At 34.1% G+C, this 27693-nt stretch overlaps 1 protein-coding gene across 4 annotated transcripts; it reads left to right on the top strand.

Annotated features, from left to right (window-relative positions):
- The first annotated feature begins 201 nt into the window (after window positions 1-201).
- LOC124960571 (caspase-1-like) lies at window positions 202-27618 on the top strand. Of its 4 annotated transcripts, none has more exons than XM_047519425.1 (9): window positions 202-233; window positions 879-1145; window positions 5014-5120; window positions 6214-6387; window positions 10339-10411; window positions 11684-11827; window positions 13245-13351; window positions 21604-21707; window positions 25845-27618. In XM_047519425.1, the coding sequence occupies exons 1-8, from the start codon at window positions 227-229 to the stop codon at window positions 21700-21702; spliced, it is 978 nt and encodes a 325-aa protein (XP_047375381.1). In that variant the 5' UTR covers window positions 202-226; the 3' UTR covers window positions 21703-21707; window positions 25845-27618. The 4 variants fall into 4 exon arrangements, with proteins under 4 accessions (XP_047375381.1, XP_047375380.1, XP_047375379.1 ...); XM_047519424.1 differs by having other exon boundaries at window positions 10177-10411; window positions 21604-21628; XM_047519423.1 differs by having other exon boundaries at window positions 10177-10411.
- The last annotated feature ends 75 nt before the right edge of the window (window positions 27619-27693 follow it).

The raw sequence follows: 27693 nt of genomic DNA, 5'->3' as shown, positions 1-27693 counted from the left end.
AATTTCCCAGATCAATGTTTAATTCTACCTCTCTCTCTCTCTCTCTCTCTCACACACACACACACACACACACACAAACACACACACACACGACATCCATATGAGTCATACAATAGCTCCATTCTAAATTGTACTCATACCTGCACAACAGGAATATCCTGTTTGTTTTCAGCTTTTTAGTTTCTTTGCTTCTTCGTGGCCTCATAAGAAGAGAGCCACAGAGGCCATGGCTGGTAAGGCTTCTTCTTATCACATTGATGCATTAGGAGAGATATTTGAGGGGATAAGGATATTGACTCACTTAAACTTTTATTTACTAGACTCTGTATAGATTGTGCGAACAATATTTAGCTAGAGGAGAAAAGAAGGAGCCTTCCTTCCCTGAGTTATATTCTATCAGGCTCTTATAGAAGACCTAGTAGGGAATGAGCTATGGATCTTTCCTGAATGCTCACATTCCAAACTGAAATTCAGAATATGTTTAGTAGAATTACTAAGAACGGGTGTCCCTAAATAAGAGAAGTAAACATGACATAATTCTGACCATTATTGACTCTGATTCCATGGATATATTTATATTATCAAAGAAATAGCACAGTTGGAGCTTCTTAGGCCTTTCCGGGCAACTCACTGAGCAGAACCAGAAGAACCACTGGTACGTAGAACCTTGTTTTGAGGGAGCTGGGCTAGACTTCTAGGAGCAGCTGCCCATCAGATGAGAAGAAATAGCAGGGATCTTAAATACACTAAGTAGACTATCCCTTGGGATACGTGAGCCACAAAGAGGAAATATAGAAAAAAAGGGAGGCCTAGTATTGAGGTGATGATTGTATTTCTTGAGCTGGTTATCAGTTTCAACATTGCTGTGCTTCCAACAGATAAGAGACTAAAGGAGGAAAGGAGAACATTTATTAGCTCAGTGTCTGAGGATACACTTCATAACTTGCTGGATGACGTACTTACTGAAGAGGTGCTGAACCAAGAGGAGGTCGAAAGGGTGAAAAAGAAAAATGCTACAACTAAAGACAAAGCCCGTGATTTGATTGACTTGGTAATTCCGAAAGGGTCCTGTGCCAGCCAAAAACTTATTGATTATATCTGCAAGAGAGATTCCACCCTTGCTTATAAATTAGGATTTTCTTCAGGTAAGATTCCAAGATTTTATGATTTAATCGACAAAACTATAGATATTTACAGTATAGAATGCAGTGTTTTTGTATGTATATCAATTGTGGGAAAAGTAAATCAAGTTAATTAATGTATCTATCACCTCACATGTTTATCCTTTTTGTGGTTAGAACACTTAAAATCCACTTTCTAAATTATTTTCTAAGATATATTATTATTAACTATAGTCACATTCTCAATTTTGTTTAGGGATATCCCAACTTGTCCTTGTATCTTGGCAACTAATATATGCTATCTTACTTACCTGCCAGAAAACAGATGAATCAGCAGCTCTTAACCTAATATGTAATCACCCTCGGGCTGCCATTCATGCTGACCTGATCTTCCTGCTCTTCTTTACTTTGCTAAAATAAAATTCTCCTAGTTTCTGTTTCACATGTGGGCAATATCTTACCCTTCACTTGAAGTACCTTTTTATTTATGGATAGTCATTTTGTCCTTCAGAAATAATTTTGAAGACTTTTTTTCTAGTCTCTCCAAATGAACAAGAGACAAAGGTTTTTACTTTGATCATTGATGTAGACCTTTGTAATTCATTAAGACTCCTGAGGACACATTAGAAATGTGTCCTTCCCTTCCTCTCCATTTATTTGATTTACACACATTTTTTTCAATCCATTTTTCTTGACAACTTGTCCATCCTCAACTATGTTACTTCGAGTTTTCCAATAATGACAGTCAAAACATCATCACTTCTGCATAGGTAATGTGGAATGTATCAGTCATTTCCCTTCTTTATTATAATTAGAAATATTAGAAATACGTCTTATAGTCTTTTCAGTGCTCAATCTAAGAGCTTTTTCTTCAAGAAAGAGGCTAAATACTAATGACAATTAAAAAGGTAACAAGGACCAATATACAGTAATCAATGAAATGTTCCAGATGAAATACTTTGCCCATTTACTACCCTACTAATGTCCCAAGAATAATACCTACTGTTCTTAATCTGACACACACTTTACATATCAAATTCCAATGCTCTGGTACATTGGATTCCTTCAATTAGAATGCATTCACTATCATTTCAAGGACCTTAGAGTGATTGATACTAAGACCGAGATGTCCTGACCCATGACTTGCCAGTGGTAGACCCAGTTTGTGAAATAATTTAATTCAAAATTTATCCTGAATTGCTGGAATTCACCAATTCTTTCCTTGTTTTTTTCAACACAAATCTTCACTACAGTCAATTGCTCTTTTGAGGGTTGGACATATATAGCATTAAAGTAAGACATGAATTTGAGATTCTAGTGGGTAATAGAAGGTAGTTAGAAATAAAACTATATATAATGATTGCAGATACTCATGAGAGTTCAAAAAAAGAAAAGATTAGGAGGAATAATAGGATAAGTTAGGATAGAGAATGAGTAGAAGTTGAGATGATGCTAATGATGTGAATAACAAAAGCCAGTCCTGCACAGGTAAAGGGAGGAAGGAAGCTCCACTAGCAGAAGGACAATCATCTCTACTGTCCTAAGGCAGTGCCAGGCATGTCATGTTTGAGAAACACAGAAAATGTAGTGTGTGTTGCTGAGCAAGACTTGGGAGAATGTATAGATAGGGACTTGATTGTTCAGGTTCTCAAAGGCATGCTAAATCCACATGAATATTATTTTAAGTATAATGAGAAGCTATTAGGGCATTTTGTTCAGTGCCAAGGTCAATATAAGTGCTCAGGTCACAAAATTAATTGTGGGGACAAAGAATCCATTTATATCCCAAGTATTGCTCCAGAGGAAGGATTAAAACTTGTGAGATAAATGCCCACAATTATGACCCAAATTTTATTCCAGAGGATATTTAGACTGGTCTTTTTGTAAGTTCTTTGCTTTCAAAGATACTAGAGTAAGAACAGGAAATCAGCTTCTGAAGTGAAGAAAGTCTCATTAACCTTTGTAGAAAGGTCATTCTGATCACTATTAGGAGAGTGGTATGTGGTGGAATGAGGTGGCAGGGGAGACATGAGTGTGCAGCTACTTCAGGGATCCATGCAGGAGACAGCAGTGGCTAGGAGTGGGAAGGCATGAACTGCAAGAAGAATGTATTTTAGTTTTAGATTTTGTCTGGCATGCTGATGAAATGGATCTGGGAAACAAAATGGACTGAAGGTGAAGGAAATACTGAAATCAAGGGAAACTTCAAGATTTTGAGCTTGAGCATGTGAATGGACAGATAGTCCATTTATTAAGAAACCAGTATATGAGAAAATTGATTAAGGGATCAATTTTTGGTAGCACGCATTAATTTCAAGATGCTTGTTATAGGAGATATTAAGGAAGGAATTGATTATGAGTTTAGACCTCAGATGAACTGAAGACATAAAATTATGATATCCATTTGAAATCATGGAACTGGATAATATCAATATAAGTAGACAATAAAAAGAAGCCTAAAGCAAAGCAGTAGTATAATTTCAGGAATCTCAGGAGTCAAAGATAGCATTAAACTCTAGATGAGAATAACTCATCTTCACTGCAGAACCAATGGCAAATAGGCACATCAAGGCTTTGTGATTTAATGTGAACCATACATGTGTATACAATACCAAATTCTGATTTCATTGTTTTCTAAGTTCACTTTTTAATTGTTACAGTTAGAGAAAAATAATGATGTTAACACTCACATAAAACTTCATATAGCCATTCACTGTTTCAAGCACTTCCTGTGTGTTAAATCACTAAATGTTCACAAAAATCTAATATGTAGACTGATATTCTGGTTCCCACTCCCAACTGGGTATGTTGGAAATGGGACATTAAGTAATCCAAGTTCATATGGCTGCTATATGGTAGAATCAGGATTAAAGTGCTTCCAAATCCCATCCTGAGGACTATCAAGCTATATTGTGTTGTGCAAGCAGGCCTTTTTATCCAGTGATGCCAAATCAGAGATCTGTGGGGATACTGTTCATTGTGAACCTGCATCAAACATGCCTCACTCTTCTCTGAGTTCAATCAACCAAACGAATCGAAAACCCCAACATCTGTCCACACCATTTTTTTTTTTTCTTCTTTTGAGGCTTATTTAGGGCTAGAATAAGTATTTCCCAAAGAAAGAATCAAAGGAAGAAATGAGTATCAATATCTCCAGCCTGAGCCTGCCCTTTTAATGACCTTCATAAACATTGGGCAGTTAATGGACCTATATTCTGAGTTCTGGATCCTCAGCAAGGACAACTGCCCACCACCACCCAACCCACTGATGCCCTGGCATCTTGGTTACTCCATGATGTGAAAGGAAAGGACGAATAAGCACAAACTGTCCTCCAGTTTTCAGTAGAGCCAAACACTCAGCTTTTAAAATTAGCCTTATAAAAATATCAAGGAGAAGCAAGAGTACAATGTTGGTAACTACATGTAACGAGGGAGACTTGTGATAGTTATCTATCCAAAACAAAGAACATTCTAGTTCTACTTGGGGACCAGCTAGACAAACCTTATAAATTTGAGATTAGGTTCAAAGGAAATTCTTAATGAATTTTTCAGAATTGAGGCAGATCAATAGAGACTTATTAGACCTTTTGTTTTCTAGTCTTCATCAGAGTCTCATGAAAGTACTGTTGCATTTGGAGTAGCTCTCTTAATCAGTTAACACTTCTCACAGAGGAACTGAAACTCTTGCCTAACCCACAGTTCACCTAAATTAACAGGAAGTTGGGCAAAACTATGTTTTACCAGTTAACAGTTTTCCTACAAAGTTTTCTTCTATATTCCAAGAGAATTAGTACTCTCTGACAATTACTGGGGTGATTTAGGTTCTGGGACCCAACAACAGAACCACGGTACCAGATATCACATTGTGTCATGTCTTCTGAAATTTTTGCAGAGACTATTGATGGAAGACCAGAGTCAGTATCTGAAGAATTCAAAGGCCTCCTCAAGCTTTGTCCTCATCAAAAATTCCTGGAACAATGCAAAAAGGAGGCTGGAAGGGTGAGATGGAAAATGAATGGAATAGGGAATAAAATGAAGTAGAAAAATTCCCTAGATATAAATACACAGAAAACCTAAAAATGATTATATATTTTTATACATATATATATATATCCACATATATATATATATACACACACACACACATATATATTATTTATTTATTCATTTATTTATTATTTTTTTATTTTTAGTACCAGAGATTCAGAGATTGAACCTAGATTGAACCTAGGGGTGCTTAACCCCTGAGCAACGTCCCAACATCCCCAGCCCTTTTTATTTTTTATTTTAGGAGAGGATCTTACTAAGTGCTTAGGGCCTTGCTAAGCTGCTAAGGCTGGCTTTGAACTTTCAATCATCCTGCCTCCAACTTCTGAGCCACTGGAATTACAGGTGTGAGCTGCCACACCTGGCTGATAGTATTTTTTTTTAAAGATATGTGAAAAAAACCACAAGGGTTAAAAAATAACTGTAGGTGCCTATTCTTATTTTAATATGATCTTAACAGAAGGTATTTTATTCTATCAGGAAAACTAGATGTGCAATAATGAAATAATAATGCTTTGCTGCATGATACATTGATGCTACTATGTATTTATACAGATGCTATAAAATAATGCCCCTAGGGGAGATTAAGCATTGTTATGATCAATGTAAACTGAAGTAGGTGGGGAGCTATTTAAGTATTCAAGAATTTTTAGATGGATCTTCAATATTAGATAAAGTTTGGCTAAATATAAGGAAAGGGACAAGGAAGGAGAGAACATATTCCAGTCTACTCCACAAGATCACAAGAAAAAAGAGAAAGTATTCTAGTCTACTCCACAAGATCATTGAATAAACAGCCCAGTTCTCTTCTTATTTACTACTCTGGGATTTTTATTGTAGCCTGGTAAGAATGCTTTCTCTATTCCCCCTCTTCTTTCTGCTTTCTTTCTAAAACTGTTTTTTACCATTAAAGGACAGAAAGAAATGGTTCTGGCAAAAGTTAGCGGATGAACAAGTAGCTATTTCATGTCATTGAGAGAGTTGGCTGAGTATACCGTGAGTATGTGAGAAGTTTAATTGCATGTAACTTGCCATTGTTCTGCAGATCTATCCCATCAGAGAGAAGGGGGACCGCACTCGCCTGGCCCTCATCATCTGTAACACAGAGTTTGAGTCTCTCCCAAGGCGTAATGGGTCTGAACATGACATTCAGGGGATGGAGAGGCTGCTTGAAGACCTGGGCTACACTGTTGTTGTGGAGAGGAATCTCACAGCACAGGTAAGGGCCCATCCCCTATTTGGTACACATACTTATATGTATCTCTAATAAAGAACCAGCTTTGTAATTTGAGGGCCATTCGTCTAATTTATCTAGGACTTGCTCTTTCAACTGTTTCTTTCTTTCTTCCTTTTTTTTCTTTCTTTGTGTTTTTGTTTTTTGGAACTGGGGATTTGATCCCAGAGGTGCTTTAACACTGAGTTAAAGCCACAGCTTTTATTATTTTTTTTTTATTTTTTACTTTGAGAAAGGTTCTCACAAACTTGCTGAGGGTCTGACTAAATTTCTGAGTCTGGCCTTGAACTTGCAATCCTACTTACCTCATCCACCTGAGTTGTTGGAATGGTAGGCATGTACCACCTACCTCATCAAGTTGCTGTTTGTTCAGCTAAAAATGTAATCAAAGTCATCATTGATACTTACCTATATTTCCTTTGAGCTGTAAATATAAACACACACTGTGTGTATAAGCATACATATAAACATGTGTTTGTGTGTGCATATTGCCATATACATGTATATCTGGATATACAGGTATATATATACATATATTTCAGTCACAGTGTTGTCAATTTGTTGTTATTTTATTATTGTTAAACCCCAAACTGATTACTTTACTTAGGAAGCACACACACACTTTCTGCCAGCATGTGTTGAGAGCTGGAGAAGTGTTCACACAGAAGGCATTGTAGGCAGAGAAGATAAGTTCCCCCACAACTGTGGCAACTCTGGAGCTTGTAGGCATTGACTTTTTTCTACTGCTGTTTTCCATTCTTCTCTAGTCTTCTGCTGGTGACTTTTTTTGGCCAAAAACAATATGAAGTTTGTTGACAACAGAACTCAACAGGTATTGTCTGTACAGACACAAAGCAAGGAAAATAAGAGCAAAAAGTTGATCTGAGGATGAAAATTTAAAAAGTATTGCAGTAGAAGGATATCAGGAAAGTTGGTAGAGTAAGGAGCATCTCTGTACCTTGGAAATTATATTGGCAGAAAGCAACTGAAGTTATTCTTTGGACTCTGGATTTCATTTGAATACTTTCAAGTTTCTAGGGAACAGACTGACTAATAAGTTGCAGTTAATATTGGTGATTAGCTATCCCTTATCACACCCCCCAACTTGAGGCAGGTAGCCATGGGGATGGCAACCTGCATTTATGGTGCAACTTTCTGGAGGCAGGGTGGGAAAAAATTGAACTTGTCCTTCAAATATTGGAGTTACGTGTTTCTACTGTGAACTGTGGGCATTGAAGCTTGATGCCACTGTTTGAACCCTCACCAAATAAATTGTTTCAGACATTTAAGTGACTGGTCAGGCTTTTTAAAACATTTTAAAACAAGAGTTTGTATGAGGGAATTTAGAAAGCCAACACATATGCCCAGGCTCAAAAACCACCTGAGGAGACCTTAAAGTTTCACCTCAGACTGATTCCTGACACAGAGATATATTAAAACAAACAAGAAAAAAACGTCAAATTCAAAGAAAGGGGAATCCTGAGTTCCACCATTGCAGTTGGCCCTTGGTATCCACAGGTTCCATATCAACACACTCAAACAACCACAGATTGAAAATATTCAACTAAGACATGCATTGGTAGGCCTTTTATCTTGTTTTGTTCCATAAGCAGTGAAGTACGACAACTATTTGCACAGTGTTTATATTGTATTAAGTATTATAATCAATCTAGAGGTGATTTGAAGTATTTGGGGGGGTTCATGTAGATTATATGCAAATCCCATGTTATTTTATATAGAAATTTGAAGGTAACGATTATATAATACTCAAATATCCAGTTAAAAAAATCCTAAGGCACAGAAAATTGGGAAAGTGTGGCTCATTCAAAAAAGCAAAATAAATCTAAAGAAGCCATCCATGAGGAAGCACAGAAGAATTATTAGACAAAGTCTTTATGTAGATCTCTTGAAGATGCTCTGAGAGCTAACAAAAGACATAGGCAAAAGCAAATAAGATATCTTAAAAATGAGAATATTAATACAGAGATAGAAATTATAAAAAGGAACAAAAAGAGATGCTGGAGCTGAATAGTACAATAATTGAATGAAAACAGAAAACTAACGGGGAAAATAAATAAACTCTTAGTTCTTTAAAATGAACCACAAAATTGAGGAGGAGGGAACAAATAATTAAAATTGGAAATTAAAAAGAGAACATTACTTTCAACCTTATAGAGATGTAAAGAGTCTAACTATGAATAATTACATGCCAACAAATTGGATAATTGAAATGAAATGAATAGGTTCTTAGGAACACACAGATTATCATGACTGAGTTATGAAAATAAATTTGGAATAAATCTATACAAGTAAGGAGATTCTATCAGTAATCAAAAACCTCACAACAAAGAATACTGGCTTAACCAATAAATTCCACCAAACACTTGAAAAATTAATTGCAATTTTCTCAAACCTTCCAGAAAGTTGAAGATGAGAAAACACGTCGTAACCCATTCCATTCTATGAGGCTAGAATTACTCTAATCCTAAAGCTGATAAAGAAATCACAAGAAAATAAAATCTCAGAACAATATCTTTCATGAATAAAGAATATTCTTGACTTTGACCAAGTGGGATTTATCCCAGGAGTGTGGTGGTGTTTCAACATAAGAGAAACAATTGGGATAATAGATCACATGGACAGGAACAAAAACAAAATAATCTGTGATCACTCAGATTGATAGATACAAGGAATTTGACAAAATCTAACATGTTTTCATGAAGAAAGTTCTCAGAACTATGAATAGAGGGGAAATTTCTCAATCTCATAAGTAGTATTCGTGAGAGACTCAGATAAAGTTTTTCTCCTAGATCAGATAACAGGGTAAGAATGATCTCTTTCATCAGTGCATTCAACATTGTACTTGATGATCTAGCCAGAACTATTATAAAGAAGAAGTAAGAAGCATCCAAACTGAAAATGAAGAGGGAATGCTATCTATTTCACTGTGGAAAACATTTTGGGGGTTTCTTAAAAGGTTACACTACTATAGGGTCAACTGATTACATTCCTAATTACATTTATATGTAAACAAATTAAAAGCAGAGACTCAAGCAGATATACTTGTACATCATTATTTACAACAGTATTACTCACAAAAGTTTGATGTGAAAAACTCAAGTGTCCATCCACAAATGAATGGGTGAGTAAACTGTGTTATATAGATAGAATGGAATATCATTTGGTCATAAAAAGGAGTGAAATTTTGGTATAGTCTACATGACTGGGCCTTGAAAACATTGTGTTTAGTGAAATGGAAGGATAAATATTGTGTGTTTCTGCTTATGTGATAAACAGTATAAGCAAATTCATAGGGAAAAGAAAGTGGTAGAGTTTACCAGGAGATAAAGAGGAGTTAAAATTAATGGATGCAGTTTTTGTTGGGGATGGTGAAAATGTTTTGGTACAGAAATTAGTGATGGTTATACACATCAATAAGAATGTGAAGCTACTGAACTATACAATTACAAATTATTAAAATGATAAATAATGGATTATGTATATTTTACCACAATAAAACACTTGCCTGTCTATTATGAATGAATTAAGGGAAATTTATAGAATTAGAGTATTGAAATATTTTTCCTGAATTACTACAATAACATTAATAGCAACAAAAAAATCATAATAATAGTTGTCATTTCTAAGTATATTTTGTAAATTAAGTTCTGTAATATGCCAGGCACTTGATGTTTATCCTTTCTATTCTCAAAGCTTTAGTGTGGGGAAGTATGGTGTTGAAATGTTATGATGATAAAATGTTTACTCTATCAGGCCATGAAGATAGTCCTAAGAGATTTTGCTGCCCGCCCAGAGCATGAGTACTCAGATAGTACATTTTTGGTGTTAATGTCCCATGGCATCTTTGAAGGAATCTGTGGGATCATGCATGGTGGTGAAACACAAGATGTGTTGCCTTATGATCCCATATTCCAGATTTTCAACAACCACAACTGTTCCCATTTGAAGGACAAACCCAAGGTCATCATCATCCAGGCCTGCAGAGGGGGTGAGTGGCAATGGGGCTCAGAGATAAGAGAGGTATGTGTCATGCAAGTTGAGGCTATACTGTGTGCTCTTTATCTAGTAAAAATGCTCTGAGCCTTACTTTTGTGCCATTATAACAAGTAGATTTCTTTGGAAAGAGCATTTAGGGGTGGCGATAGAGAAATGCTATACAACTTAAGAGTAAATGTCATCAGTTTGCAGTGAACACAGTTAAGTGGTGATGATAATATTAATTCTAAATTATCTTAACATATAATTATTAAAATTGTGGGGTAAAAAGGGTTTAATTTCAACTTGTGCTATTGGAATTTTATGATCTCTGCCTGTGAAGTATTTCACATGAAAGTAAGGCATCCAAATTAAAGCTGGGGAGAGTGGCATGTACCTGTAGTCCCAGCTATTAGCAAGGCTGAGGCGGGATGACAACTTAAGTTCAGGAGTTCAAGACCAATAGGAGCAGCATAGCAAGAGTTTGTCTCAAAAATAATTAAATAATGTAGAGTGAAAGAAGCCAGACTCAAAAGACTGCATGCTACATGATTCTATTTTATATGGCCTTAGAAAAAAGGCAAAAATATAGGGATAATAACAAGGTAATAATTGCCACAGGCTGAAGATGGGAGGTTTATTCTATGTCTTGATTACAGAGAATATCAGCATGACTGTAAAAATGCTAAAATTAAATTGTGCACCCAAAATGGCAAATTTTACTGTATGTAAATTATACTACAATAAAATAAATGAAATTATTATGGCATTGCTTTTTCCCATAACATTTTTTTTTTTAACTTTAATGTAAGTACATCACTTGGGGAATGGTTTAGAAGGAAGAAGTAGCAATTAGGAAGGAAAGGAAGGGTAAAGGTGGGTTTAGAATTTAATGTCTGTTTTTTCACAGAGTAGTTATTTCCTTCCTTGCCTTTGAATTATTGTCATTTTACTGTCATGAAACTAAAAATGGTTCTCTTTACTTAGGCATAGCCCAATGTATGTTTTTAGTAGCATTACTGCCTCTGCTCAGTGGGTATCTTCCAGGTCCAGAATGTGATTGCTATTCATTGACATCCTATTAGATATGAGTAGAGACAAGGCTATTTTAGACCCATACTGTGTGTGTATGTGTGTGTGTGTGTGTGTGTGTGTGTGTGCACGTGTGTGTGTGAAAGAGAGAGAAATTAATTGAAAGTCTTCATAAAATTGTATTTATTAAGTTGTCAAAGAACTGCTAACATGTATTCAGCTGTGAATAAATAATGGAATATTGTCTCCATAGGAAACACAGGAGAGGTGTGGATCAGTGACTCTCCAGCAGGCTCAGTGGATAGCTCTTCACGGTTTTCTGAGAACCTGATGCATGATGGTGTCCACAAGGCCCATGTGGAGAAGGACTTTGTTGCTTTCTGCTCTTCAACACCACGTATGTGTTTCATTGTTGGGTTAGGATGTGTGGGAAGGAGACCTGTCTGTCTATACAACAAAAAGTCTTTAGAAGGGAGTGGGAAAGGAATGGAGATCCCATCCATGTTTCTGTAGCCTTTTTTTTATCGTTCTATGGCAGTAGGGCCTCTTCTGCTTTATGTCCTCCCAGATTCCAGTCTTCCTTGTCTGCTTAGTAGGTCATTTGTCAGTAGGTTCACAGCAGTAATGGTTTGATGAGTCTACTGGCATGAATGCATTGCTTTTACCACTGAGGAGATTTTTTAAATGAAAAAGGAAATGTGACCTCTTTTTTCAAAAAATTAAATTTTCTAGTTAAGAATATCAAAAATCCTAAGTGTTAAATGTCATTAAAAGATCATCGAATAATAAGCAGCACCTGATAAAATAAAATTGCAACCTAGAAGTTGTAAAAAGTTTTAGAGAACCAATTTAAAAAACCGTCATATTTAAGGTAATTCCATTTGAAAAAGAAGGTAGCTTATTTCAGAGAAGATAATTGTCAGTGGCCTGAGAAAAACAGAATTTATGAAACATTTAAGTAAAAACTTATTCTTACTTAATATAGATTATTTATTTTATATATATTTATTTATTTAATATTCATCACATATCTGACAGATAAGCTTTATTATTCCTCTTCCCAGGTAGGAGACCTGAATTTTGCAAAAATCATATAAATTGCCTGAATAAACACTGGCAGCATTTGCCAGGTATGAATCTAAGTCAGTTTGACTCTGGAGTTTAGGTTATTTGAGATATACCAATGAAAACAATACACAGGCTATCTTAGTTGTAATTTTGGGCCATTTCTAGTGTCAAAAACAAACTTTTGTGCTGAGGAAAGAACTAGTAAAAAATAGAGTATTATAGCCTTAGCAAAAATCATCTCTGCCCACGACTAACATGGAAATTGAACCAACCAGTGTTAACAAGGCCAGAGTATCCTCTGTCTCCCATTGACTGCCCTGTTATCTGCAGAGGATACCCATCAAGTGGTATAACACAATCGTCTGAGCCAGACAGATGTGAGTTCAACAACTCTGTCACTGAGCAGCTATTCTGCCTTGAACAAATTTCGAAGATTAAATAAAAGAATATCCATTAAAAAATGTGACCTATACTACCAATTTAAACATATCACTTTCATATTCTGAACCACAGAACCATGATTCAAGAGCTCTCCTCCTGCACCTGTGATGTTACAAGCCTCATACGATGCCCTTTATGGTTCAATCTAATCCCGTTGTGTTACCCTTTGTATTTAAAGTCAAGCACAGCTATCCAAGTCTTTACTTTCCTACTTCCTTAAATCTGTCTGAAGTTATTTATATTCTCTTCCTGTTTTGAAAGGATGAAGTCTACCGCTCAAGATTTCTCCTTGTCTTTACTCACAGATAATCTTTCCTGGAGGAAAAAAAATGGTTCCATCTTCATCACAGAACTCGTAAATAATATTCAAAAACATTCTTGGTATTGTCACCTAACAGAAATATTTATGATGGTAAGATCTATATTACTCATTACATTCATTAAGCAAGCCAAAACAAATGTACATAATAACCTAGTTACTTATATCATTCACAGTACAGCACACTTTGCTTTCTAATTATTTTTAAATTACCTCACTCTAATAGGCAAAAACATTTTGTTTCAAAATATTAAAAATTTGGGAGATGAGTAAGGATAGGCTGTATTTATTTATATGAGAAAATATTTATAAGAATATAATCTGTGATATGGAATGATATTTATTTAAATATTCAGATTATGGAATGTCTTTGGTACAAAACTTTTTTTATTTTTTACATTCGTTGAGTTCCTGTTTAAACAAGAACTATGACTTCCTGTTGCAGATAATGTAATAAAAATGAGCAGACACAGTAATTACTTTCATAGCTACTATTCTAGTAGAATATATAGATACTAAAAAGCACATCACTCAAAAATAGGTCCTTTCATATTTTTAGAGAAAAGAATAGTAGAGTTTTGTGAAAAGAAGAAATGAGTCCTATGTTAGCTGTAGTTGTCCATATAGTGAAAACTTGATAGAATAGGACTATTAGTATGGGTTTGGGTGTGGGTGGGTTTTTGTTGTTGTTTTTGTTTGTTTGATGTTTTATGTTATTTTGTAGCAGGGATTGAACCCAGAGGTGATAACCACTGAGCAACATCCCCTGTTCTTTATTTATTTTTTGTTTTGAGACATAGTCTCACTAAGTTGCTTAGAACCTCACTAAGTTGTTGAGGCTGACTTTAACGTTATGTTCCTCCTGTCTCAGCCTCCTGAGTTGCTGGGATTACAGGCGTGCACCACCATACCTGACTGGTGTGCATTTATGACTGACATAAAAACTGGTTTTACTGACCAATGGAAGAGGTATCAGAGGGAATGGGAACAAGCAAAAGAAGAATGTGAAATAAGATTGTAAGGGTCAAAACACTGGGATTCGAATCTTAGAGGACTGAATAGAGCAGGTCTTGAGAAGAACTGAGGGAATCTCCAAGGATTAAGACTCCAGGACATAAACCTTGAGGGGAAATTTGGTACTTAAAATTTAGAGATCAGAGACGCTTCTAGCCAAGTTAGGTTAACACACACAATTTCTAAAATGCACACACAAAGTAAAAAACTTACATGAAGCAATAGTAGTCAGTGTACTGGACATCAGTCAATGAAGAACCCTATGGGAAGTAAACAGGGTGAAGCCCTACATTTATCTTGCAATTTAATAATCTTGAAAGTTCCCAGGGCATAGCACTGGAAAGTAGAAACAATATAGACTATGGTAGACTCAAATTTGAAAAGACAGAGCTGAGTTCAGGGAGAACAGGTAGTTAGAGTTCATAGCACATGATAATAAAGGGAGAGAGTTACACAGAGAATTGCAGAGATCTTCAGCAGAGGACTGTTTGGCATGTGCACAAGGAAACCACTTTAGTTAGGGAAAAGAATCACACTAAAAGTCGGGTATAGTGCCTGTAATCCCAGGGGCTTGGGAGACTGAGGCAGGAGGATTACAAGTTCAAAGCCAGTCTCAGTATCTTAGTAAGGCCCTAAGCAACTTAGAGACACTCTGTCTCTAAATAAAATATAAAAAAGAGCTGGAGATGTGTCTCAATGGTTAAACACCCCTGGATTCAATTACTGTACCAAAATAAATGAATAAGTAAATAAATAAATAAATAAATAAATAAATAAATAAATAAAAATCACACTATAGGGTTGCCCGAAACAGTACTAGGCTATTCATAAAGAAACAGGAAGAGTGCCTATTCCCACCAGCCAACCTCAAAAAATCTCATAAATTACCTGCTGAGGGCTCAAAATGCCATGCCTAAATTTTAGAAAATAAAGAGCCCCCCAATAAATAATTCTCTGGTCCTGCCTAAAAAATCTTAAAAGCAAGATCCAGATGAATCCAATTAATCCCAAATAAGCTTCTGCATGCAAAAACAAAACATAATTGAGTGAGTGTGTATATATGAGCTATATGTGTGTATGAATGTTATTCAACATCCATTTACTAAAAAATCAGGCAACCAAGTAATCAGGAAATTAAAACTGATTACTAAGAGATCAATGAATCAAAATTGACCCATACAGATGCAGATATCAGGATTAGCAGAAAAGGACAATATAAACAGTTATTATAAATATACTCCACATTTTCAATAGATAAGTAGAGTCATGGAATATTTAAAAAGACCTAAATTGAATTTTGAGGTATGAAATCTAGGATATGTAAGATAAAAAAAAGTAAACTGCATAGGATTAGGAGCATATTAGATATTACAGAAGAAAAATTGATTTGAAGAAACATTATAAGATGAAGCACAGAGAGCAAAAAGAATACAAGCACCACCACAAAGTGACCAAGACATCAGTAAGTGGTGGTAAAAATTGAAGAGGCCTAATATATGTGCAAGTGATGCTCTGAAGTTGAAGGAACTAAACCATTGAATAATGATCAAAAATTTCCAAGTGCTACTAAAGCTATAAACCCATAGATCAAAGAAAAGCAACAAACCTGAAATATTAAAATGTGGAAAAAGGATGGCAAGACCTGCCTGAGTCCTATTCTTTTAAATTATTGTTAAGAAAATTCTAAAAGAAAAGTGAAAGTAGGTGAATGCTTCATGCAGAAAAACAAAGAAAAGAATATAGAAAGAATCATTGTAAGAAAAATACATGCTAGAAAAGTGACCAACAAGAACAATGAAGACATCCTAAAACTCCAAAGCTCTTTATTCAGAAAAAAAATTTTTAAAAATCTTTCAAAAATAAAGGTAAAATAAACATTTTTTCAACCATAAAATAACTGAAATATTGCTTTGTCATAGACTTTCACACCACCAAGTGTTAAAGGAAGTCAATCAGGGAGATGGAAGGCATTACCAAGTAGAAACATAGATCTGTAAAAGTGAATACAAACTTTGGAAACAGCAACAATATACGTATACATAGTGTATACAATGTGTATGTATATGTGTATATGAACATACAGATATACTTTTTTAAAGAAAATCAGTTGTTTAAACATATGCAGTAAAAATATATCATCAGTCATACAAAAGATGTAAAAGTAAAATATATGACAACAGAACAAATTCTGGGAAAAATAGATATCTGCCGTCATAATGTAAACATGATAGGTAAGTGGCATAGTAACACTTTTGGTAAGATAAGATTACGTCATCGGAAGTCAAAGTTATGTGAAGGTAAAGTTGTGTTCTATAAGCCCTGAATTAACTACTAAAATAAAATCAGGAATTATAACTAATAAGTATAAAGGAACATGAACATAGCATAACAATCCAAGAAAATCAGAATAGCTGGAAAGGTGAAAATGATCTGAACACACAGATTAAGTATCAGATATTGTCAGATATACTTAAGTACATGCTGACTGTAACAGATCAATTTTAAATGCAATGCAACAATTAGGTTAATAGTATAAGGATAGGAAAAAGTTTATCAAGTCTACACTAATCAACAAGTTGAAATGGGTTATTAGACTCAGACAATGTTGTTTTCATAGCATAGAATACTTGAAGGAATAAAAATGTGTAATACCATAAAAATAAGGGAATCTATTCAATAGGAGAACATAAAAATATTAAATTTGTATGCACCTAAAAATAGTTTTAATATGCAAGGAGCAAAACTGGACAGAAATGCCATTAAGAAATAGACAAATCTCCAATTAGAGTCAGAGATTTCATTACCCTTCTCTAAATTATAGAGACAGGACCCAACCTCAGAAATCAAAAATGGAAAAGATATGAACAAGATAATCAATACAACTTGTCCTTGTCCCAAATTGGCATAGAGCATTTCAATTAAAGAGAGCAGCAGAGACACTCTGCTCAAGGGTACATGGAATATTTACCAAAATAATGGATATTTTGAGCCACAAAAAAGTCTCAATAAATTTAAAATGAGTATTCATTAAAAATGTGTCCTATAAGCAGAAGAGACTAAAATTTGAAATCAGTAATAGAAGGGTGTCTAGAATATTTTGAATTAAATAATGTATTTCTAAATAACACATGGGTCAATAGAGAAATTAAAATGTAAATTAAGCATATCTAAAACTCCCAGATGTTACTAAAATATTATTTAGAAGAAAATGTAAGCACCGCAGGATGAAATTAGAAATCAAAAAAAAAAAAAAAAAATGCCTTAAATCAATGATCCCAATTCCACCTTAAGAAACTGAAAAAAATCTCAGTGGACTCAGAGGTGCATAGCTGTGATCCCTGTGACTCTGGAGGCAGAGGCAGGAGGATCACAAAACAAAAACCAGAATCAGCAACACAGTGAGACCTGATCTCAAAAAAAAAATAATAATAATAATAATAATAATAAAATAAATAAAAAGGGCTGGGATTGTGGATCAGTGGTAGAGTATCCCTAGGTTCAATCTCCAGTACCAAATTAAAAAAGAAAGAAAGAATAAAAGAAAGAAAAGTGAAATTAGAAAAAGAAGAGTCAATGAAAAGAAAACTAAGCAAGATAAAAATAACACAATAATGGAGATAACAAACTGGAAAACATTTAAAAATAAAGAAGAGATAGTATTTTTAATACATAGTACTAGAGCAAATGAATACTTATATGCTAAAAACAAAAAGAGACAGCAAGAACTAATATTCACCCTAGATCCACATGTGAAGAGCAACCTCCTATGTATCCTAAATCTAAATTTAAAACTTATAGTTCTAAATCTTCTAGGGGAAAAATGAGAAGAAAAATTGTGTGACTTTAGTTTTTGCAAAGTTTTGATTAGCCAAGACACCAAAAGCACACTCTGTTAAAAATGATAAACTTGACTTCATCAAAACCAAGATTGAGCTCAGCAACTTAGCAGGGTTCTGAGCAACTCAGGGAGACCTTGTCTCAAAATAAAAAATAAAATGGTCTGGGGGTCATGGCTCAATGGTTAAGCACCCCTGGGTTCAATTCCCCATACAACAAAACAAAACAAAACAAAACAAAACAAAACAAAAACAAAAAAGCAAGATTGTCTATTCTTCTAAAGACATGGGAGAGTGAAAGGACAATGATAGATCAGGAGAAAATATGACTTTTATACAAAAAACATAAGGAATGTGGATTCATCATATATATATAAATGTTATGTTATGTGCAATTTAAATATGTAAAGAAAAATATCTCAAGATAGAAATATAAAAATACTAAAAAATTGCAAAACATTTGAACACATTTCACATAAAGTTCTCATGGTAAATTAGTACATGAAAATATGTTAAATGTTATAAATTATGAAAGAAAAATTTAAATTAATATCTATAAGAATCAATAAAACTGAAAAGACTGAACACACCTAGGGCCAGGGTGTATGTGAAGAAATCATAACTCTTAGTCACTACTTATGAGACATTAAAATGGCACATTATTTTGGAAAATATTTTTTCAATTATTTAATTAATACTTATTTAATGCATCATTCAGGTTAAATGTAAGAAAAAGCCACAATTTTATTTTGCATATGTTTTATATATATATTTCATCAGATCCTCATGCATAAAATATGTATGTCTCTTTTTAAAACTTGGAATATATTTTACCTTTTCAAATACGAATACACTTTTATAGTTGTATCTTTGTTTTTATTGTTTAAGCTGGTCATATCAATGATGCATTTGGTGCTATGATTTTTTTTTATTTTTACAGACTGCATTTTGATTTATTGTACACAATGGAGTACAACTTTTTGTTTCTATGGTTTTACTCCACGTAGATTCCTACCATTCATGTAATTGTACATGTACATAGGGTAACGATGTCTGGTCTCATTCCACCATCTTTCACACCCCGCCTCCTCCCCCCTCCCATTTCCCTCTACTTAATCCAAAGTTTCTTCATTCTTCTCTTACCCCCCACCCCACCACCCCCATTATGTATCATCATCTACTTATCAGGGAATACATTAAATTTCTAAAATCATACACAACTTTACACCAAAAATACAAAGAACCCAATCAATAAATGGGCCAAGGAACTGGACAGACACTTTATAGATATACAGGTGGCTAACAAATATATGAAAAAGTGTTCAACATCTCTAGTAATTAGAGAAATGCAAATTAAAACAACTCTAAAATTTCATCTTACTCCAATTAAAATGGCTATTATCAAGAACACAAGCAATAAAAGGTGTTGGCGTGGATGTGGGGAAAAAGGCACACTTTTACATTGCTGGTGGAGTTGTGCAGTCACGCTGGAAAGCAGTATGGTGAGTCCTCAGAAAACTTGGAATGGACCCACCTTTGACCCAGTTATCCCACTCCTTGGTTTATACCCAAAGGACTTAAAATCAGCATACTATAGTGATGTAGTCACATCAATGTTTATAGCAGCTCAATTCACAATAGCTAGATTGTGGAACCAACCTAGATGCCCTTCAACAGATGAATGGATAAAAAAACTGGTATATATACACAATGGAATATTATTCAGCCATAAAGAAGAATAAAATGGCATTTACAGGTAAATGGATGGAATTGGAGAGTATCATTCTAAGTGAAATAAACCAATCCAAAAAACAAAGGGCCAATGGAAAATATGTTTGAAGTTTCCTAAATGACTAATTACATAACTACCACAAGATCCAATAACTCCTGTTCTAGATATTCTAACAGAAATTAAAATATATGTACTGAAGTCAATTAAATTCCCCTTCACTAGTGTGTATCTACCTATTTCTTGTAACTACACTCACTAGTGTGTATCTACCTATTTCTTGTAACTTCCATTTTATAAATGTCTAAACTAAGACAGTAATCTCTAGTTTTTTGTTTTTAGTTATTCTGATTTTTAGAAGGACTTATATTTCTATTCTAATGATTGTTTTTATAGGTGTATCATTATTTTAATAGTCTTAACTATTTCCTTAGTTAGTTCCTTACTAGAAGAAACAATGGAATATTTTTTTCTTTCCCCTCTTGTGTTTCCTAGTTCCCTTATATAGTTCAGAGATAAAACACCACTGATAATCAATAACCATTATTACTCTTTTCTAAAAATAAAACACAATAAGACATACACACAATATCAAAATATACATCTATGTTAACACAAATACGTCAACATCAATATTCATAACAGCTAAATTTGCAAGAGCTCAAAATTAAAAACAACCTAAGTATCCAGCAGCAGTTAAATGATAAATGATTGTGGTCTCTACTCAGCAATAAAAAGTAATACAACTATGGATACATGCAACTTCATGTAAACCTCAAGATAATTCTGCTGAGCGAAAAGTGTGGGACAAAACAAGACTTACTGTGTGACTTTATTTATATAAAATGCTTTAAAATGCTAATAAGTCTATTGTGATAGAAATCATATCAATATCTGTTGAGGGATTGGAGGCACTTTGGAACAGGAGGTTTTACAAAGGTTCATGAGAAAACTTTTGAAGATGACATACGGTATTATCTTGTGTTCTTAAATATGGTTGGTCATGATTTGCTTGTATATACATGTCAAAACTTATCAAAGTGTTCACTTTAAATACATAATAATTCTGTCTCAGTAAGACATTTTTACTTGAAGATTGGAGGTAGAATTAATTAGATTGGTATATTAGTTTTCCAAGACTGTCATAACAAAGTACCAGAGTGGGTGTCTTAAACAAAAGAAATTTATTTCCTAATAGTTCTGAAGACTAGAAGTCCAAAATCAGTGTCAGTAGGTAAGATTCCTGCTAAAGAATCTCTCCTTTGCTTGCAGATGGCTGCCTTCTTATCATATGGCCTTTCCTCTGTGTGTGTACATCCCAAGTTGTACATCCCAAGTCTCTCTGTGTGCCCAATATAACTCCTCATAAGAATACCATTTAGATTGGATTAGCATCCACCAAACAGCCTCATTTTAACTGGATCACATCTGTAGAACTCTATCTCCAAATTTAGTCATATTCTAAAATACTGGGGTTATGGTTTCAACAGGAATTTGGGAGAGACACAATTAACACCATAACACAGAAGTCTTGAAATTAGAATTCGAAGGTGACTTTTAGTGTCTGACTTAGGGCATCAAGTGTGGGTACCAGTGGGGAGCTGTTAGTGTAATTATAGGTTTGTCTCTTCTCAAAGTTTTTATAACTCTTTTGCCTTCACATCTCTGCATGTGCCAATCCCAATCATTATCATGTCATCTTATGGTGGAAGAGGTTTTCTACTTCTCCATAAAGGGCAAGACTCAATGCTCTTTTTTATTTTTAGGTTCAACGATCATTTGAAATACCAGGTGAGAAAGCTCAGATGCCCACAATTGAAAGACAAACCTTGACTAAATATTTTTACCTCTTCCCAGGCAATTGAAATCAGTAAGTATCTATAGATGATGTTAATAAATTGTGACGTGACTGGAGTAGGAGATAGGATGGTGACAGGTTGTGTCCAATTGGGCTAAACTGTGTTTTAATTCTTCTATTCTTACGTTCTTCTAAAATCTATCAAAAACAAAGGTGATGGTTGTTCTTTGGATGTGGACAAGTAGCTGATAAGTATAGTCACAAATAAGTAAAAGATCAGGGAAAAAAATTGAAACAACTATTTTCAAATCCTGGACAATGGGAAGTAGGACTGCTTTCATTGAGAGAAGAGAAGCATGGAAGATGAAATTACACCTATACTGTGCATAGTTTTATGCCAAGACAAAATTCTAGTGTACAATTCAGGGTGAGGTAATTTAAGCAAAATAATGACAATTTCACTAAGTTGAGAAGACAGAGAACAGAACTCAGGTATGCTGAGGAAGAATTAATCTCTCTTAGAATATCCGGAGATAGAGATAAGCAAAGAATTCCAGAAAGCTAAAAAGTGTACCATCAAGTCTTTGAATATCATTGTGCATACTCATGGGATCATTAGGACCCAAGGAAAAAAAAAATAAAAACACTGCTCTGCTAAGATCAGCAAGTGAAAGTTCACACAGCATGGGCAAATGGTTGATTTCTAACCAAATCATTAACAATCAGAATAATCAGTAGAGATCTCAGTGAGGTCATGGCTTCACAGGTGGGAAAAAACAGTCCTGGAACAAAGGCTACTCTAAACCTTCATAACACTTAAAAGCAAGTCTCTGTAAGAAAAAGCAGAACAACTGGGCTCTGTAAAAATTCTTGCTCAAGATACCATTCAGGAAATTAAAAGACAAGCAGTAGTCTGGAAGAAAATACTCATAATACATTCTTGTTGACAAAGTTCTTACATCTATCATCTTTAAGGAACACTTTATAATTCAATAATAAGAAAACTATTTAGGAAAACGGGGCAAATGATTTGGACATTTTAGGAAAGAAAATACATAAATTGCATGAAGTGATGTTTAGCATCCTTAATTATCAGGAAAATACAAATTAAAATGACAATAAAATATTAAGGTAGTCAAAATCTGCATGTAACTCAAATATCTGTCACCATGCAAAATGGGTAAGGAAATTGTTATGTATCCATAGAGTGCAATGCTACTTACTAATGAAAGGGGATGAACTTTCCCTATACAAGAAAACTCTCCAAAGTATTTTATTGATTTAAAGAATATTTAAACAGTACATAATACTATATAATTCCATTGACATACAGTATATATACTGTATAGCAAAACTAACATATTGTGACAGTAATCAGATCAGTAGTTTCCTTGAGCCAGGGGTTGATTTAATTGATCACAATTATTCTTTTTAAGATAATGGAAATATTCTATGAGCGGACTTCTGTAGTTTGTACATTTAGCAAAACACACTGAACTTTACACCTAAAATGGGTATATATTATTGTATGCAAATTATCCCACAATAAAGTGAATTAAAGATAGACAAAGGTAAGCAAATCAAAGAACATTTTCTATCTGCAAGAGTTAAGGGTTTAAATATTGGTAGTACATATAATTTTGAATAGGGATTCATTTATACGCACAAACCCAACTAAAGTTGTGCATATGTGTTATTACTATGAATGAACTTAGCATCAACTCTGGTGAAGCCAATTGTTCAATGAACTGAAACTCAGGTATTAATAGGTAGCATAAGATACACCAGGGTTTCTTTAGTCTTTGCTTATGTTGATGGTACTCTCGTGCCACAAACTCTCACGCAATGAAACTCAGAGGTTATTAAGTTAAAATCTATGCAGAGAATTTTGTATGAGTCATTTTTTCAATTACTTATGGTAGCATATTGAATTTTCTCTAACCAAAACCCTTCTAAATATGTATGACTCAGAAGTTTATGCCAACAGTTCTTATTATATTGAGCAACAGAGATATTTCATTGTGCTTAAATGTAACAACATACTTCAGAGTTTTATTCTGTAATAAACTTCAGTTATTACTTCTATTATCACCAAAATTCTTCCCCATCATATCTACTATACCAGTCATTCAAACACATATTTAACCAGTCTAGCAAATAAACTTCCCCATCCTGTCAAGATGTTTAGTTCTCCCTGGCTAGAATTGTATAAGTACAAGCCTATGATGGAAACAGTCACAAACTGCTCTTCTCATTCTGTATCCTTCCTGGATGAATAGAGATATATTTTGGAATAATGGATTCACCGTGATTGTGTTGAAGCTGTTCATTTTCTCAGGTACTATTCCTGAGCAATTACTGTCGCACCTTGTGCCCTCTCCTTTCTCTTATCTTTAGAAAGTAACAGAAACCACTCCCATGTATCTTTGTTTCTGAAAGAAACTTAACAGTCTAGTATGATTTTTACAATTTTTTTGTTTTCCAATAAAATGTAAACAAATGACTGGTATGTATTCAGTTACTTTTTTGTGGCAAACAGTTTTCCATGAAGAAGAGGGTTGGGGCAGCCTAGAGAATAATATTAAGAAGTAGAAGCAAAATTAATGTAAGTGAACAAGCTTCATCTCTGATAATGCCACCATGGTTCCTATGGGCCAGACTTCATAACTCTGGATTTCCTTTAAGACATGATGTCAGTATAGAAGTACTGCTTTCATTCCTAAAAGTCTGAATTTCTGTCGATTACTTTCTAGTGTTGTAATTTTGTAGTACCTCAGAGTAGTTGCATCATAACTCATCTACTGGGAATTTCCAATCAGCTGCATCATATTACCAATATTAAATACCTAGAATAGCTCCAGGTTTTAAAGATAAACTCAAGATTAACATTATCCAGGATAGCTTGTAGAATGAAAAGTTGCATAGCATTTTAATGTAGGGAGAAAATAAAAATAATTTGCAAATTTATCTTTATACAATATTTTCTAATTACCTGTGCACCTTGAGGGTTTGCCACTTGTGACCTGCCTTTTGTGTGTGTGTGTGTGTGTGTGCTACACTCTTCTTCCAGTGAACATTCATGTAGAGAGTGTGTTTACTCCTCTATTTTACTACTATGAAAGTACAAATTTCTGAGAGTAGACAGTCTCTGTGGAAGCTCAGTATCTATTCTAATCTTTATTCTTAAAGGTTTTTTTTGTGTCTGTAACCCACTGTGACAGATATGAATCATCCATTGCCACCTAACAAGGGGTCCTGAATTTTAGTGTCTTCAAAGAACAATGAATTGGTCAAAAACTGGATGTTTTTCCTGATAAGTGGATGATGATATATAATGGGGGTGGGGGGTGGGGAATGAGAGAAGAATGGAGGACCTTTAGATTATGTAGAAGGAAATGAGAGGGAGGTGGGGTATGAAAAATGGTGGGATGAGACAGACATCTTTATCCTATGTACATGTAGGATTACACGAATGGTATGAATCTACATCGTATACAACCACAGAAACAAAATGATGCACCCCATTTGTGTACAATGAATCAAAATGCAGTCTGTAAAAAATAAAAATAAACAAATAATTTTAAAAAATAAATTAATTAAATTAGAACATGAAAGAAAGAACAATGAATTGATATCTCACCGTCTGTTACAAAAATCTAGGCAATAGGCAACCAATTGATGATGGTTCATTATGTTTTAAATGTATTGTTGAACTAATTTTGTAAGTATTATATTGGGGAGTTTTTCATTCATATTCATGACAAATACCAGTCTATACTTTTGTGTGTAGGTGTATTTATTAGATTTTGGTATCAGAGTAATACTGGTTTCACAGAATGAGTTTGAAAATGTTCCTTCCCTTTCTGTTATGTAATGGTTTGAGGAATATTAGAGTTAATCCTTTAAATGTATGGTAAAATTCAGTTGTGACTCCATCCAGTTCCAGGCTTTTCCTTGTGGAAAACTTTTCATTACTGTTTGAATCTCATTTCTTATAATTGATCTGTTTGATTTTTATATACTTTTAGTTCAGTTTTGGTAAGTTATATGTACCCAGAAATTTGTCTAATTCTTCTAGATTTTCTAATTCATTGGCATATAATTTTTCAGAACATTTTCTAGTACTCTTATGATATCTGTTGTAATATTTCCTTTTTAATCTCTAAATTTATTTATTTGGGCCTTCTCTCTTCTTTTTTTTCATTTCAGGGATGCAAAGATGGTTCAACATACACAACTCAGTGAATGCAATATAGAACATAAATAGGATCAAGGATAAAACTCACAAAGGCATCTCAATTGATATAGAAAAATCCTTCAATAAAATTCAAAATAATTTCATAATAAACCCCTAAAAAAGCTAGTCACAATATATATATTGTATATATCAATACAATAAAGGCTACATATCACAAATAGCCACCATCATCCCGAATGGGGAAAAACTTAAAGCATTTCCTCAAAGATCAGGAATAAAACAGTTGTGTCCACTTCATCATTCTTATTCAACATAATGCTAGAAATTTTAGCCAGAAAAAAAAAAAATAGAAGGGATACACATAGAAAAAGTAAAATTATCTTTTTATATATGTATAATTGTATATGTATAATTGGAAACATACATGTAATATGTATAATTGGAAAACACTAAAGACACCACCAAAAGACTCTTAGAACTGATAAACAAGTTCAACAAAGTAACAGTGCACAAAATCACCATGCAAAAATCAGAAGTGTTCCTGTGCACCAATAATGAAGTTTCTGAAAAAGATATGGGGAAAGCAATCTTGTTCACAATAACCTCAAAAGAAATAAAATACCTTGGTTGGGCTAATAGACCTAACCAAGGAGGTAAAGCACAGGTACAATGAAAATTATGAACACAGAAAAAAATTAATTAAAGAAAAAACTAGAAGGTAGAAAGACTCCTCAATGAGCTCATAGTTTGGGAGAATTAATGGTCTTTAAATGGCATTATTACCCCAAAGTGATCCACAAGTTCAATGAAATCTCCATGAAAATACCAATGATATTTTTCACATAACTAGAAAAATAAACCTAAAATTTGGAAGACCCCACAAAATCAGAGCAACTCTGAGCAAAAAGAGCAGTTGCTGGAGGCATCGCCATACTACAGTACCATGGTATTTTTTTTAAAAAAATAGGCACAATATTAGCAAAACTATAGACACTTTGAATGATGGAATAGAATAGAAGATCCAGAAATGAGTCCACACATCTACAACCATCTGGTTCTTGATCAAGTTTTCAAAATCATAAATTGGAGAAAAGAGCTTGTTTAAAAACTGGTACTGGGAAAAATGGATATCCACAAGTAGAAGACTGAAGTAGATCCCTACATCTCACCCTGTGCAAAAGTCAACTCAGAAGGGGTCAGACCTAGGCCCAAAACTTTAAACAACTATAGGAAAACTAGGGAAAACATTTTAAAATACTGGCATACGTGACAATTTCCTTAACAGAACTCAAATAGCTCCAGAAATAAAAACCAGAATTAAAACTGAGATTACATCAAATTTAAATGCTTCTATGCAGCAAAGGAAGCCATCAGCTAAGTGAAGAGACTTCCTACAGAATGACAGGAAATCTTTGCCAGTGATTCATCTGACAGAGGACTAATATATAGAATAAATAAAGGACTAAAAAATTAAAATAATAAACAATAAATATATGAAAAAGGGCTCAACATCTTTAGTTATTAGGGAATTTAAATTAAAATTGTATTGAGATTCCATCTCACCCCAGTCAAAATAGCTATTATCAAAACAATAGCAACAAAGTAGCAAATTCTAGTGAGGATGCAAGGAAAAAGGAATCTTTGTACACTGTAGGCAGGAATATGTATTAATACAGCTGCTGTGGAAAACAGGATAGATGTTCCTCAAAGAAAAAAAAAACTGAACATGAAACTACTTTAGGGTCCAAACATATCATTCCTATGTATATATCCCAAGAAAATGAAGTCAGCATATAAAGGAGAAACCCACTTATCCAACACATTCACAATTTCTAAGTTATGGAATCAGCCTAGGTATAC

This window comes from Sciurus carolinensis, chromosome 11, assembly GCF_902686445.1.
Source record: "Sciurus carolinensis chromosome 11, mSciCar1.2, whole genome shotgun sequence".
NCBI classification, from domain to species: domain Eukaryota; kingdom Metazoa; phylum Chordata; class Mammalia; order Rodentia; family Sciuridae; genus Sciurus; species Sciurus carolinensis.
This window is presented reverse-complemented; position numbering and strand designations above follow the sequence as displayed.

Bases quoted from the DNA above. Each gene is read 5' to 3' on its own strand.
- LOC124960571 (XM_047519423.1), top strand. The intron at 10,412-11,683 runs GTGAGTGGCAAT...TTGTCTCCATAG, and splicing joins CATCCAGGCCTGCAGAGGGG to GAAACACAGGAGAGGTGTGG. The intron at 11,828-13,244 runs GTATGTGTTTCA...CTTTACTCACAG, and splicing joins TTTCTGCTCTTCAACACCAC to ATAATCTTTCCTGGAGGAAA.